A 16,110-nucleotide genomic window follows, 5' to 3' on the forward strand; every position below is an offset into this window, starting at 1 on the left:
ATTTAATCTAAACAGTAAACAAAAAAGTTGTTTGACCTTAACCCGTTCGGCAGTTTCATTGGTCTAATGAAAGCTTCATGCCGCCAAAAAACTGAGCACGTCACAGAATGTGTTTTTTTGGAGAAAAAAATAAAATTGAAAGCGGGAAAAATCCATATATTAGCCGCATCATTGTTTAAGCCGCGAGGTTCAAAGCCTGGGAAAAAAGTTGCGGCTTATAGTCCGGAATTTACGGTAGTGATTCCTCTACTGTGAATGGCTCTGGAAAGTAAAGTCTTTGGTGTTTGCCACTTCATGACTCTAATGTTCAACCTGAGCGGAAATAGCCAACCTTTAATCTAAGACCCAATTCTGCCTCTGGAAAGGAGGGGTTTTAAAATGCTTTCCAAAGTGTTCCTATGCTGTCCTCCGCCCACTGCCCCCTCACCTTGGGAATCGTCCAGGCATCTGTCTCCTGCCTAACCTCCACCATCTCTCTCGCTGTTCTCTGTCTCTTTTCCACAGAATCCGGACAATCAGACAGCTCAAACCAGCAAGGAGACACAGACATCAAGCCACCGCCCAATGGTGAGTTCACAGTGTGAACATATACACTGTCATTTATACATGCAGATGTATGTTTAAAAACTTTCACACACACACACCCAAACACACACACACACAGGCCAGTATAGAGTGTATTGTGTGTCCCAGTGGAGTTGGGCCTGGGTTTATTATAGTAAGGCGAGCTGATGTTGCTGGGCCTGGCTATGAGTGTGGCACAACACTCATAAATCACCCTGACGTTATTGGAAGATGGGAACCACATGGCCGTGCTGCCGACTGGAGCTCTGACCTCATACAGCCGGCCCCGCTGCGGTTAACCCAGGCTGAGGTAGGCTGAGGAGATGGTGTGGAATAGGAGCACCACTAACCATGGAGAACCTGGACATCCTACATTCTTAGAAAAAAAAGGTGCTATTTAGAACCTTAAAGGGTTCTTCGGCTGTCCCCATAGCAGAACCCTTTGAAGAACATTTTTTGGTTGCAGGTTGAACCCTTTTGGTACCAGGTAGAACCCTTTCTACAGAGGGTTCTACTGTACATGGAACTCAAAAGGGTTCTAACTGGTACCAATACACAATATGGGTGTATACACATTCCTTTACACCCGACCTATAGACTGAGTGGACACTACAGACTACACTACAGCACTGTTTCTTAGTCATGCTCCTGGGGAGCCAACGGGGGCACATTTTGACCTAGCACTACACACCTGATTCCACTAACTAAAGGTTTGATGATGAGTTGATTAGTGGAATCAGGTGTGTAGTGCTAGTTCCCCAGGAGCAGGAAACACTACACTATAGCCTTAGATAGAGAGCCTGGGCACTTTATACACTGCCCACTGCCAGGGCTTGTACACACAACATACACAAGAGCTCTTAGAAAGCTTAAACACACAAATACAATCCAAAATCTATAGTAGTAATGACATCATACACGTTGCAACAAGCTCTGACATACTGGATGCCCACTGGACACCATGTAAACAGTGTGTGTATACAACTTATACAGGGCACAATCTGTGGAGCACATTAAGGCCTCCTGCTGGACAGTGTTTTGACATGCTTGACTTGAAGCAGTCATGACGTGAGTACCTGTCCATAGGGCTTTTGATAAGTGCGTGATACGTCCAACCAAAGCCATTTCCTATCTTATAGAAAACACAGCCTTCCACTGTGGTTTATCTGTTTTTCTATGCCTGGCTTTTTCAGCTCCCTCTGTGTGTGCGTGTGTGTGTCCTAGCATCTTCTCATCATCCTCATTGCTCTCATCTCTGTTTTCCCAGGGCACTTGAGTTTCCAGGACTGCTTTGTGACTTCAGGGGTGTGGAACGTGGCCGAGCTGGTCCGAGTGTCACAAAGTGAGTCACTGCCTCTCCTCTCCTCACTGTCACTCTCACTATACACTCACCAGTACACACAAACCTCAAGGTTCTCACATGCATTTTCCTACTATACTCTGTTTAAAGAGTTGTGTAAGAGTCGCATGTATCTGTGTGTGTGCCTCAGCTCCAGTGGCCACAGCGTCCGGCCCCAACTTCTCCCTGGCCGACCTGGAGAGTCCTGGCTACTACAATATCAACCAGGTGGCCCTGGGACGCCGCTCCATCACCTCCACCCCCTCCACCAGGTGCACACATTACCTGATTATTTTGTAGCCTACTAATACTAGCTTCTGTATGCTTCAGTCTATGCTGTCTAACCTTTGTGAATGCTTTCCTCACTCTGCTATGATAGTGTGATGGGACCTTTCTTCTTCTCCTTCCTCTCTCTTCTCTGTGAAACTTTCGTCATCTGGTGTTTTTTCCACCTATCTGTCAAACTGTCTGTCTGTTTTTTGTGGGGGGTTTTCCCCCCTTTCCTCACTCACTCTCTCTCTCCTATATTTCTCCTTCTATCCTTCTCTCTCCTTCTATCCCTCTCTCTCCTTCTATCCCTCTCTATCCTTCTATCCCTCTCTCTCCTTCTATCGCTCTCTCTCCTTCTCTGTCTCACTGTTTCTCTCTCTCTCACGCTGCAGGACAGAAATGGAGCTTTATGCAAGTCTCCCACGGAGGTAGTTATATTCACTCCACTATATTTCCCCTGACACTACTTTAATATAGACACATTCAGACTCAGCCAGACGGACAGCCAAAAACACATACAATTCTTTATTTGGATCCACTTATGAAACATTGTGCATTAAGGGACCTATGTTTTTAAAGGTCCCGTATGGACTTGAATCCAAGGAACACTCGCACACTGTACACACACTTACGCTCTACAATACTTTAGTCTAAGCCAGGGGTAGGCAACTAGTTCCTGGAGTGCCACAGGTACCACGGGATTTTGTTCCAACTAGGTACCACACCTGACCAACTGAGCTAATTGATCAGTTCAATGATTGCCTAAATTCAACACACCTGGTCTTCGAGGTGGGTTAAATCAAAAACAGGACCAGAGTTGCCTACCCCGGTCTAGGTACGCAATCTAATCTGTGGGACTGTAACAAACATGGCCATGTTCAGATAAAGCATGTTGAATGAAGCTAATAGCTGCACTTATCTGTCTCTCAGCAGACTGTACTTTGTCTCCCAAGTAAATAATATTCCTGCCTCCACACCCATTAAGTCCCTTTCTCTCTCCCTCTCTCCAGCTCCAACAAGCGCAAGTCCATTGACGATAGTGAGATGGATAGCCCGGTGGACGATGTCTTCTACTCGGGCCGCTCCCCTGCGGCCGGCAGCAGCTCCCAGTCCAGTGGCTGGCCCAACGATGTGGACGCAGGTTAGATTCCCCCCCCCCATCTGCTGTGCTTTATGGTACTGTATCCCCCTACTGTCTGTCAGACCTGTTTTCCTCCCTCTACCCTCACACCTCTCCTTCCCTCCTCCTCCTATCCACCTGCTCTGTAGGCCTGTGTTTACACCTTTTCTAAATACTTTCAGTGTGCTCTGCAGTAGTAGTATGCCAGTGTGTCTGGTGCTCGGCTCTGTGTTCAGTAAAAAAAAGTATTAGACTCCTAGTTTGTATTGTATTTTATTTTTGTTACCTTTATTTAACTAGGCAAGTCAGTTAAGAACAAATTCTTATTTACAATGATGGCCTACACTGGCCAAACCCAGACGATGCTGGGCCAATTGTGTGCCGCCCTATGGGACTCCCAATCACTGCCGGTTGTGATACAGTCTAGACTTAAGCCTCTATGAAAGCTTTGTATTAAAGATATAATGTGGATAGCTTTCGGCATAATAGTTTCCAAGAAAATATCTCTACAAAATCCTCCCCCTTTCTTGAAATCACAAATCCTCTCAAAGTTGTGACTACACAGACTCCCATAGACTCTCTATCCTCTAAGTTGCACCCTCCAAACCTCCCTGTCTCCTTATGGTTTGACCCTCCAACTCCTCTGTTGTGTGTTCAGCATCACAGCACAGCATCACCACTCCCTCCCATGTGCCTGTATCCATCACCTCATATTCAATCTGAATAATGGTCCCTTTAGTATAGTTGATATCTTCTATCAATTCAATTCTATAATAGATCATGTTCATGAATTAATGTCATGTATGCATCCCTTTCCATCCCCAACCCTCACAGAAGCCTCCTATTCTATTGGTGGCCAATGGGAAAGGTGGAGGGAGAGCAGTGAATGTGTCTGATTTAATGTGACCTCAATATGGACGCAGTTCATTTACAAACACATTATAACAACATAATATTCCTAATTGTGCCACTGTTCTTATTTCATTACATGTCAATCATCCTGTACTTAGCTCTCAGGTTATCAACTGAGTGGATTGTGGTTAACGTTTCCACCCTGCTAATTCCCCCTCCGTTGTTAACTGTGCCCTTCTCTCCTGTTTGGACTTCCAGTGCAGCACCATTTGGCCAGTGTGCAAGAGAGGAAGATAAAGCATGAAAACGATGGCGTGCAGTTTCCTTACCATGGTTAGAAAACATTGCATTCATATATACCTATTATAATCTATACTGTACATTAACTCATGCCACCCTCAATTTGTTCTCTATGCATCTCTCTTTCTCTCTGCTTGTCTATTTTTCCACACTTCCTAGCGAGTGTTCTCTCCGTCCCTCTCTCCGTCCCTCTCTCCGTCCCTCTCTCCGTCCCTCTCCTCTCTGCTGCTGTTGGGTTGTTCTTGTTTCTCTTCCAGATATCTGTTGTGGTTTGTGGAATTCCCAAAGCCTTTTGGTAACCCAGTAGCTTCACCAATTCTATTACTACCTCTCACACACTGTGTCCACTTGCTCAAGGTAGAGGGCTTGGTTAGGGTTGAATCTTTTCTGATTCAGGCTGCCAAGAAACTGTAACCTATTGTTCATTGATTTCAATGTATTTTTTGCACTCTTTTTGCATTCGCTCATTCAAAATTCTAATTTCAGTTAATTTACATTGCAAAAGAGTTTTGAATCGCAGTCATTTAGTAATTTAGTCAGCAACACATGCATCAGTGGTATAGCCCTGTGAGAGTGGGTAGAGATTCTAGAATGAGGCCCTGTCTCCTGTTGAGTTGCTGTGAGATGTTTCACCCAGTCAGATACTGAGGCGGTGCTGTTCTGTGTGCCCCCCCCCCACCTGTCATAGCCTCTACTCAACAGTGGACACCTTCTCCAACAGGCAGGACAGGAAGAGAAATACAACACAAACAAACAAGACTAAATGCACTCAGGTGTGCCGTCAAGGCACAAGGCACCGTCTGTCTCTAAAATATTCCACATACACACACACAAACGTGTACAAACACACACACATGCGCACACACTCCCAATCTGGAGAGTAGCAGCGTTCCGGTCCAGATGGTGCTTCCATGTGTCTACAGCAATGGGAGCTACTGGGTTACAGCAGACATCTGTTTTGGTGGTGGTGGTGTAGGGGGAGGAGGAGGAAGGGGAGAGGGTCTCAGCTCCCCTCCAAAGGTGATTCACTACCTGAATGGAAGGCTCTGAGGCATATGAGGTGATCATGTAATTCATCATTACTTTTGCTGTCTCCTGCTCTGCTGTCTCCAGTGCCTGCTGAGTGGACATTGATATGCCTCTATGCATTTTCATGTGTTGTTTCCTTCTCCTCTCTTACTTCATTGCAAGCTCAGCCCATCACTGTACTGTAGTCAACGTATTGGTCTGAGATAGCATGTTGAAGGAGATATGTGTGCTAGGGAACATTGTGTTTTTGATGATGTGTGTTGTGTATGAATAAGCGGTATGTGAGCGGTATGTATATGTGCCTGTATGTCTGTGTTCTTCTTCCTGGTTGTGGGTTGGGGGGGTCACGGTCCTCTGACAGTTAGGGGTTTTTGTGGCAGCCAGCTTGTTAGTGTGGCGAGGCTGGAGGGTCATGGGAGCAGTTGATTGGCTGCCAGTCTGCCCAAGCCATGTGCCAGGAGTTGGTCCGAGAAATAGCGCAGAACAATCGATCGTGCTCGCTCACGCATACAAACACACTGATACACAGGCACACACACACACACACATTCAGAGAGAAACAGAAACTGGAAGAGAGAGCGATCAGAGTAGCGATCTGTTAACTCTAACATGCAAATCTTTCCTTGGGCATCTTGGCCTTGTCCTCCAGCCCAGCACTTCACCCAGACGTTACATTTGTTACGATAACTAAACGAAATCTATCACAGTGCCCAATCCCCCTTGAGCCTTGGTGGTTATATTCAGCATGTCCACCCTGAACATTTGTCTCATATAGCCAGTAGCGGTTCACTGGGTGAGACGCATTCCTATTTTAATGTCCCAATCCTCTTAAAGTGCCAGAGTGCCATGCTGTGTTTTTATCATCATTATGCCACCAAATGGATCATCACACTCCCCACTCCCACTTGGTATCACACATTCCTGCCTAGCAGAACATACGTGCCCGCCTACCCATTTCTATACACACCAATGCCCACGCAGGCCCAGCTGCAACGCTGCAGTCAGAAGCATTGTGGGTAATTGTTGTGATCAAATGTTTCCCGAAGTAACACTTCAAAAACGTATTTCAGAACGGCTGCCCCGTTACAGTTTATATATTCAGCTTGTAAAAGCTATTTCAGCATCTCCCAGGGGCGTACTGAAACTATCCCCTTTTTATTTGATGTGTTTGTTTTATTTGTGTGAATATGTGTCGTTTAGTCGTTTATGGGACTTCTTGCTAGTCAAGGTTTTTTTTCTGTTTGTGAATTTGTTAAAAATAGTTTTTGTGTGTGTGTGTGTGTGTGTGTGCACATAATGTCACAAACTGTGCAGTATATGTTTGTGACTCAGGACATGCATGCAAGTAGAAAAATGTGTGTTTGAGTGCAAAAGTATTTTGATAATTATTCTCTCCAATACTTAATTTCATTCTTTGAATATCGTGGCTCCCTGAGGTCAAACACACCACTTGGCAATGGTCACAAACCCTACAATTCTAAATTGCCTGTTCTGATTACCATACATCAAAATAATTTCCCTCAAACTCTCTTCAATCTGTAGCTCTTACACATTTGACCATGTTTCTGGGCCAGTTGGTAAGCCTGGCCTATACTTAGTGTGCCTGTTTTTACTAAACTGGGGAATAGTTCATAGAGTCCTGAAGCCTCAACTGACATTTATAGAAGTAGGAGGACACATTGATATGTTGTTAAATATATGTACAGGCTATGCCGTCACTCTTCCACTCCTTTACTTTCTCTCACTCTCTCTCCCCTTTTCCATCCATCCTTCATTGGCGTTGGGCCGTCTGCTTGCCACCCTGACTGAACAGCTTGTGTGTGTGTGTGTGTTCTGTATCTACCATATCTGTAGGAGATGCATTAACACAATGCAGCCGAGTCTTTCTCCCACCAGCCCAGAGTTACATACAACTGACAGACTGACTTACAAGCAGCAGGCCACTAAATTAAAGGACATATTGATATATCTGTTGGCAGGCTGCAGATACAGTATATCTGAATATAGCTACACACAGTCAATGTGCCACAGAAACACATTCTGGCCAGTCAATGTGCCACAGAAACACATTCTGGCCAGTCAATGTGTCACAGAAACACATTCTGGCCAGTCAATGTGTCACAGAAACACATTCTGGCCAGTCAATGTGCCACAGAAACACATTCTGGCCAGTCAATGTGCCACAGAAACACATTCTGGCCAGTCAATGTGCCACAGAAACACATTTTGGCCTAGTTGTGAAGCAGTACAAAATCACACTCCTTGTAAACAGGCACGTTAACAAGTGCATTGTGTAGGAGGGAGGATGTATTCACGGTGTTGTCATATAGCTGGAAGTCCCGCTGTCTATAGGGATGCTGGGTGCTGAGATCACTGCTGGTGTGGGATTGGTGGTGGGATGTTGTGGTTTTTTATTTGATTTTCATTGTCCTCCTATACCCTGAGACAAGCACTATCAAGGGTGAGATTGGGAACTGGATGCTTGCTTATGGACTCCAAGCAGAGGACCAGTTACCACAGCAAGGCACAGTAGAATGCCAGTGATCAGAATCCTGTCTTTCGCTCATATACTCCAATGGTGGCAGCAATTATAATGCCATTGCATTTCCCAGCTCTCTCTCTCCCCTCTGACACTGTGCCCCAAGCCTTCCTCTGAACCCCCCACCCCACCCTGCGCCGCTTCAAAACAACTCCCTCCCCCCTGGACCCCCACTTTACTCTACCCTGGTTCTGATATGCTACAGCACAGAGACCGTACACTAACAGAGAGATATGGAAAGAGAGGTTGATCCATCGGTGTAATCAATCGATCCATTGATTTCAGTAGATCACAATTAATAAAACCCATTACATTTTTTTTAAGTAGAAGTCTTGAGTCTAAATTTAAGTCTACAGTTAAGTTGATTTGATAGAGCAAATAGCCACCAGCCTGTTCATTAAACCCACGTCTCTGTTCTGCCATTTTGTTGATCCCATTTTTGCCAGGACTCTCCTCGCCTGGTTCTCTTAAGAAGCCGGGGAAATTCGATTTCAGCGCCCTGTCGCAGCAGACGAGGTCGCCTCGCATGGCGTTCACCCACCACCCGCTGCCAATGCTGGCGGGAGTGAGACCAGGTGAGACCCCCCTGACAGCCCTCCCAACCCCCTGCCCATCCCCCATCCCCTGACCCAGACCCAGTGGAGGGGTGGCAGTGAGTGGTGTCCGTAGGGGAAGGCTCTGCTGTCTCACCCTGTGAGGGACAACGGCAGTAGAGCTGTGTTTTTGAAAGAAACCTGAGGCACAGAATATACTGTGCATTCGGAAAGTATTCAGACCCCTTGACTTTTTCCACATTTTGTTAGGTTACAGCCTTATTCTAAAATGGATTCAATAGTTTTTTTCCCCATCATCAATCTACACACAATACCCCATGATGACAAAGAAAAAAATCTTTTTTAGAAATGTTTGCACATATAAAAAAAAAAATGGAATAGAACATTTACATAAGTATTCAAACCCTTTACTCAGTACTTTGTTGAAGCACCTTTGGCGGCAATTACATCCTCAAGTGTTCTTGGGTATGACGCTACAAGCTTGGCACACCTGTATTTGGGGAGTTTCTCCCATTCTCTGCAGATCCTCTCAAGCTCTGTCAGGTTGGATGGGGAGCGTCGCTGCACAGCTATTTTCAGGTCTCTCCAGAGATGTTCGATCGGATTCAAGCCCGGGCTCTGGCTGGGCCACTCAAGGACATTCAGAGCCTTGTCCCGAAGCCACTGCCGCGTTGTCTTGGCTGTGTGCTTAGGGTCGTTGTCCTGTTGGAAGGCGAACCTTCACCCCAGTCTGAGGTCCTGAGCACGCTGGAGCAAGGTTTTCATCAAGGATCTCTCTGTACTTTGCTATACCTAAATCTTGACTAATCTCCCAGTCCCTGCCACTGAAAAACGTCACCACAGTATGATGCTGCCACCACCATGCATCACCGTAGGGACAGGTTTCCTCCAGACGTGACGCTTGGCATTCAGGCCAAAGAGTTCAATCTTGGTTTAATCACACCAGAGAATCTTATTTCTCATGGTTTGAGAGTCCTTTAGGTGCCTTTTGGCAAACTCCAAGTAGGCTGTCATGTGCCTTATACTGAGGAGTGGCTTCCGTCTGGCCACTCTAACATAAAGGCCTGATTGGTGGAGTGCTGCAGAGATGGTTGTCCTTCTGGAAGGTTCTCCCATCTCCACAGAGGACTTCTGGAGCTCTGTCAGAGTAACCATTGGGTTCTCGGTGACCTCCCTGACCAAGGCCCTTCTCCGCCGATTGCTCAGTTTGGCATGACAGCCAGCTCTAGGAAGAGTCTTGGTGGTTCCAAACTTCTTCCATTTAAGTGATGGAGGCCACTGTGTTCTTGGTGACCTTCAATGCTGCAGAAATGTTTTAGTACCCTTCACCAGATCTGTGCCTCAACACAATCCTGTCTCAGAGCTCTACGGACAATTCCTTCAACCTCATAGCTTGGTTTTTGTTCTGACATGCACTGTCATCTGTGGGACATTATATAGACAAATGTGTGCCTTTACAAATCATGTACAATAAATTGAATTTACCACAGGTGGACTCCAATCAAGATGTAGAAACATCTCAAGGATGATCAATGGAAACAGGATGCACTTGAGCTCAATTTCGAGTCTCATAGCAAAGGATCATAGCAAAACCTCAGGGGTTTTTTTTATAAAAAAAAACTGTTTTTGTTTTGTCTTTTTGGAGGTATTGTGTGTAGATTGATGAGAAAAATAAGGCTGTAACATAACAAAATGAGGAAAAAGGGAAGAGGTCTGAATAATTTTCAAATGCAAATTAGGCTAGAGTATAACATGCAGTTAGTTGTTCCTTCCTGTACCCTGTAAAGAGGTCAGTCTGTGGTTGGGTGCTTGAGTGACTGGGTGAAGAGCCTCCATTCTGTACCTCCATTTCTCTGACCACCACCTACCCTGATCACTACCTACCCTGATCACCACCTCCCTGAACCACACTGCCCCAACCCACAACTATGGTCTTACAACCGGTACATGTAGTTAGTTCATGATGGGCACATGATTTATTGGCTTCACTACGTTATTATACAGAGCCTGATAGAAACCTACATTCTCATGAGTACTGTATTTTTAGAGAAGACATTTGTTGTTCTTTTGGCTCACGGCTGACAATGTCTTGCCATTTTCCCTTAAAATGCTTTAGGCTTATGCCGTTCACCATCAATTATTTTATCATCTATCTCTTCTCCTCTTTCTCGCTTTCTTCTCTCGCTCTCTGACTGAGACGCCTATGGTCGGGGAACCCAGGGCGTGTGTGAAGATCTTACTGTTATGGTGTCTGGCAGTGGAACATGGTCATTGTGTGAGCCAGTGGTTATTTCAACCCCCTGGGGGCATCGACAAAGATCTCATGATGAAATCAGATATCAATAGTTGGCACAGGGCTGTAACTGGGACATTTGCATTCTCAATCGTATCAGCTCAAAGCAAGTCATTGTGAAGGGTGAACAGCTCACCATAGATAATGAGCATCTGAACTCATCTGAACTCCCAACTCAAAGCTAAAAGTTCCTAAATTGATCAGAAGCAGTCAGGTTGACCACCGTGTAATGACATCTACCTCAGAGATGCTGAGATTGCCTCCTACACTCTTAGAAAAAAGGGTTCCAAAAGGGTTCATCAGCTGTACCCATAGGAGAACCCTTTTTGGTTCCAGAGAGAACCCTTTTTGGTTCCACATAGACCCCTCTTTTGAAAGGGTCCTACATGGAACAAGTCTGGTTCATCCTTTGGAGCAATTTCCAAATGCCTGAAGTTACCAACTTAATCTGTACAAACAATAGTATGCAAGTATAAACACCATGGGACCACGCAGCCATCATACCGCTCAGGAAGGAGACGCGTTCTGTCTCCTAGAGATGAACGTACTTTGGTGTGAAAAGTGCAAATCAATCCAAGAACAACAGCAAAGGACCTTGTGAAGATGCTGGAGGAAACGGGTACAAAAGTATCTATATCCACAGTAAAACGAGTCCTATATCGACATAACCTGAAAGTCCGCTCAGCAAGGAAGAAGCCACTGCTCCAAACCCGCCATAAAAAAGCCAGACTATGGTTTGCAACTGCACATGGGGACAAATATTGTACTTTTTGGAGAAATGTCCTCTGGTCTGATGAAACAAAAACAGAACTGTTTGGCCATAATGACCATCGTTATGTTTGGAGGAAAAGGGGGGAGGCTTGCAAGCCGAAGACACCATCTCAACCGTGAAGTACAGGGGTGGCAGCATCATATTGTGGGGGTGCTTTGCTGCAGGAGGGACTGGTGCACTTCACAAAATAGATGGCATCATGAAGAGGAAAATGTATGTAGATATATTGAAGCAACATCTCAAGACATCAGTCAGGAAGTTAAAGCTTGGTCGCAAATGGGTCTTCCAAATGGACAATAACCCCAAGCATACTTCCAAAGTTGTGGCAAAATGGCTTAAGGACAACAAAGTCAAGGTATTGGAGTGGCCATCACAAAGCCCTGACCTCAATCCTATAGACGATTAGAGGGCAGAACAGAAAAAGCGTGTGCGAGCAAGGAAGCCTACAAACCTGACTCAGTTACACCAGCTCTGTCAGGAGGAATGGGCCAAAATTCACCCAACTTATTGTGGGAAGCTTGTGGAAGGCTACCCAAAACGTTTGACCCAAGTTTAAAGGCAATGCTACCAAATACTAATTGAGTGTATGTAAACTTCTGACCCACTGGGAATGTGATGAAAAAAATAAAAAGCTGAAATAAATAATTCTCTCTACTATTATTCTGACATTTCACATTCTTAAAATAAAGTGGTGATCCTAACTGACCTAAAACAGGGAATTTTTACTAGGATTAAATGTCAGGAATTGTGAAACTGAGTTTAAATGTATTTGGCTAAGGTGTATGTAAACTTTCTACTTCAACTGTATGTCATTCCCATGCCTGTGTGAAAGTGTTTACTGCGTTGTTGTTGTTGTGTGTCGTAGATCCAGGGGGTATGGGGGTAGGGAGGGGTTGGGGTTTGGGGTATAGCCCCAAACACACTGGAGTTGGCAGCCTCACGCGGGCAGCTGGAGGCCTGCCGGGTGGGGCAACACTAGAGGGGGTAGACTGGCACACCAGAAGAAAAAGGGAGAGGGTACGCCCCCGCTAATACAAATCAAGGAGATTTGGTAATGGATATACATCTGACAGAGGGCTTTGTGTCCCATTCAAACGTTCGTTCACACCTCAGTCTCCATATTCAGCTCGGCTGGGTGACTTAAAGCGAGATACTTTCTCACCCTCTCATGCAGGCACAAAATAGAGCTTCTGTATTCCCTTACAGACGCAGCAACACCGGGACATCTGAACCCCCACACCTGCACACAACCAAATAGATATCATCCAAGTGTAGACCACTAACACATTGTCACGTCCTGACCATAGAGAGCTCGTATTTTTCTATGGTAGAGTAGGTCAGGGTGTGACTGGGGGGTTTTGTCTAGTTTAAATTTTCTATGTTTTGGTTCTAGTTTCTTTTTTCTATGTTGGGATTTTTGTATGATCCCCAATTAGAGGCAGCTGGTCATCGTTGTCTCTAATTGGGGATCGTATTTAAGTAGTTGTTTTTCCCACCTGTGTTTGTGGGAGATTATTTTGAGTTAGTGCATGTTGCACCTCTTCGGCACGTTTTGTTTATAGTTTATTGTATGTCTTGCATAGTTTCACATATAAATAAAGATGTGGAACGATACCCACGCTGCGCCTTGGTCTCCTTCCTACGACGAACGTGACACACATGCACATAAACTCACACGTATAGTGTGAACATAAAGATTAGTCTTGTCATAGAGGATCGTTGGAAAGCAGCTTGCCTATTTAAATACCAAATTGCTGTGACGCCTGTGAATCACACCCTCAAAACAGCACACAGACACAATAAGACGTTCTAATTTAAGACAGTGCTCAATGATCTCTTTGTCCTTGTTATTTTTTTGTGTGGTTTGGGGACTGCTTTTGTAATGTAGACCATTGCATTTGTGTGCCTCATTCCTTCTTGTAATACATTTTCACCCTCAATCTATCATGATTTGATGAAATGAAACTCCAATTTAGAACCGATGTCACTCAATGTGCCTGTCCCTGGGTCTTAAGATGTGGCCGCTGTTGACTGTTTTAAACTAAAAGCCCTTGTGAGTGTTCACTGCTGAACTGCATGTCTCCCTGTTAATCTCTGTTTCTCTCTTATTCACTCTCCCTCCTTTCATCTATCTAACTAACGTATGTCTCTTCTCAGGGAGCCCCCGTGCCTCAGCCTCTGCCCTGCACTTCCCCTCCCCCTCCATCATCCAGCAGTCCAGCCCGTACTTCACTCACCCCACCATTCGCTACCACCACCATCCTGGACAGGACCCCCTGAAGGAATTTGTGCAGTTTGTCTGCGCTGATGGCTCGGGACAGTCTGGTGGCCAGGTAAGGTTTGATGTAAGAGGAGAGTTCAGGGTCTGAGTGACACCAACCACTTGTACACTAATGTAATCACACATGGGCACAACAAAAGACCAATGAAGGCAGTAAGAATATAACTCCATGAACATCTGTGTGGCCATGCAAACCACACAAGCATGACTAAATGAAGTTTAGTGATTGGTGATTATTAACACTCTATAGACATGTACTGTGTTTCCCTGTGTAAACACTACACTGAGGACAGTACTGAGATAGAGACCACAGGTTTGTTTGTGTTTCATCACTTGCGGACACCATTTGCTGTTAAGTATAGATACAGTATGATGATAGAGGAGTGAAACTGTAACAGTGAAAAACATGAAAACCTTTAAGTTAAGTAGTATGCAAGGTAAGGAAACAGGGTTGACTTTCTGATAAAACATTTTTTTACTTAAACCAATTGCCAAACCGTTGCACCAGTGAGGAGAGAAAGCAAAATACTACTATTGACAATTTCCTGTTGGTCCAGGGTTTTCTGTACTTAATCTTTTTTCCTTGTCCTGTGCTCTTCCAGACCCTAAGGTTCCCTTTTTTCTTTTGCTCCGCCCACCCCCTCAGATTATGTAATCATCAGCACGAAAGCCTACAATCACAGCACATTTCAATCGAGCATACATGTTCTGTCTTCCGTTTTTATTGTAATTATTATTTCCCGTGTTGTTGGTGTTGTGTTTTCTTAGTAGAGTATTTTTCCCGTGTTTTGATTTGTTGCCATGTTATGGACAAACCCCACCACCAATTGTGCTCTCACCCCCCTCCCACTCACCCCTCCACCATGGACCACCCCAGAACTCCCCTCCGCTTCAAATCCCCGATCAACCCTCGTGGTGATTATTATTTTGTACACCTCCATAATTGACGCAATGCACATACATCATTCGTTTGGCTGTTGTTTCCAACACCCCCACCTCTCCCACCACCCATCATGGATTTATTTGGGACCTGGTCTCTGGAGCTGCGTCCTCTCATGCCATGTGCGGGTTGTCACATGTCGCCCTCCTGACCCTGTTTGTGTTGTCCGCAGCCAAACGGGAGCGGCCAGAGCAAAATGCCGGGCTCCTTCTTGCTGCCTCCACCTCCCCCAGTGGCCCGCCCAGTGCCCCTCCCCATGTCCGACTCTAAATCCAGCAGCACGCCTCCCGACGGCGGACTGACCTCGCCCACATCTCCGTGTAAGTGACCCCACAGACCAAGTCAGAACCAAAACCAAACTCACCCAATATTTTTTTTTTTTTTACTGGAGCTGCCCCTCTGTATCTTAGGGCCCTGGCCAGCCATCCTCTGCCCGCTCCCATAGTAAATACCCTCCGCCCCAACAGCCAGCTCACCTCTCACCTCCTTCACTGTCTGGAATCATACTGACCCTAGAGTTATGACAGAAGCCTGTCACCATTCTCCTCTGATGACCCTTTTGTGGTGTCCTCCAGGGCTCTATATTAGGCCCATCCTCTTTCTTTTAGAAAGCCCATCCTGAGCCCTGCCTTGAATGACACTAACCCTTCCTCGATACCCCTGTGCCTCTGCCCTCACAGATGTTGACGCAGCAGATTGCCATCCTGGTTTTCCTCCGTTTATGTTTTATTTATCTCATATGGCCAGCCCCCGAGATGTCAGTTGAGATCGGAGGTAGTCTGAAATAGAGTTTGATCCATTTCCTTTTTGTCAATTGCTCACTCTAAATCACTTATTTCTTTACTAGTGGCACATATTTAGGGCAGTTTATGTGGACTCCAAAACATCATGCTCCAGTTATTCTGCCATTTCCCCAGAAAATATCCAAACATGAAAATAATATTTGGAGTTATATTTTACTTTTTAGTTGAATAGATTTTTTATTTTTTTTAATTTACTGAGTTGGTGGTGTTGTTGCTTTGAAGGTCAGACTTGGAGTTCTGCTTATGTATGTGCAGTTTTATACTGAAGGGGTGTGTCCATTAGAAGGGTGTGTCTAGTTATTGGAGGTGTCTGCCAAAATGTTTCTCACCTATGACAGAAGGGGCACTGGACGGAGCACTTTTCTTTCTTTTTTTTCCTTCTCTTTTTTTATATTTCAGATTTTTGTATTATTTTGTTTTATACATTTTTTTTCAACCCCCTCAATCAATGTCT

The 16,110-nt window shown here is 45.2% G+C and overlaps 1 protein-coding gene across 15 annotated transcripts in view; it reads left to right on the forward strand.

Annotated features, from left to right (window-relative positions):
* The window catches only part of LOC106601192 (nuclear factor I/Xb), a 138,870-nt gene that overhangs the window by 114,257 nt on the left and 8,503 nt on the right, over positions 1 to 16,110 (forward strand). For 8 of the 15 annotated variants that reach the window (XM_045720381.1, XM_045720382.1, XM_045720389.1 and 5 more), the window contains 9 exons: positions 505 to 567; positions 1,832 to 1,906; positions 2,055 to 2,175; positions 2,566 to 2,601; positions 3,184 to 3,314; positions 4,404 to 4,478; positions 8,460 to 8,588; positions 13,790 to 13,965; positions 15,026 to 15,173. In XM_045720381.1, the coding sequence (XP_045576337.1) occupies positions 505 to 567; positions 1,832 to 1,906; positions 2,055 to 2,175; positions 2,566 to 2,601; positions 3,184 to 3,314; positions 4,404 to 4,478; positions 8,460 to 8,588; positions 13,790 to 13,965; positions 15,026 to 15,173 (954 nt within the window). The remainder of the gene's footprint in view (positions 1 to 504; positions 568 to 1,831; positions 1,907 to 2,054; positions 2,176 to 2,565; positions 2,602 to 3,183; positions 3,315 to 4,403; positions 4,479 to 8,459; positions 8,589 to 13,789; positions 13,966 to 15,025; positions 15,174 to 16,110) is intronic. The other 7 variants (XM_045720384.1, XM_045720380.1, XM_045720390.1 and 4 more) reach the window with 6 other exon arrangements.

The sequence above is a fragment of the Salmo salar genome, chromosome ssa06, assembly GCF_905237065.1.
Source record: "Salmo salar chromosome ssa06, Ssal_v3.1, whole genome shotgun sequence".
In the NCBI taxonomy this organism is placed as follows: domain Eukaryota; kingdom Metazoa; phylum Chordata; class Actinopteri; order Salmoniformes; family Salmonidae; genus Salmo; species Salmo salar.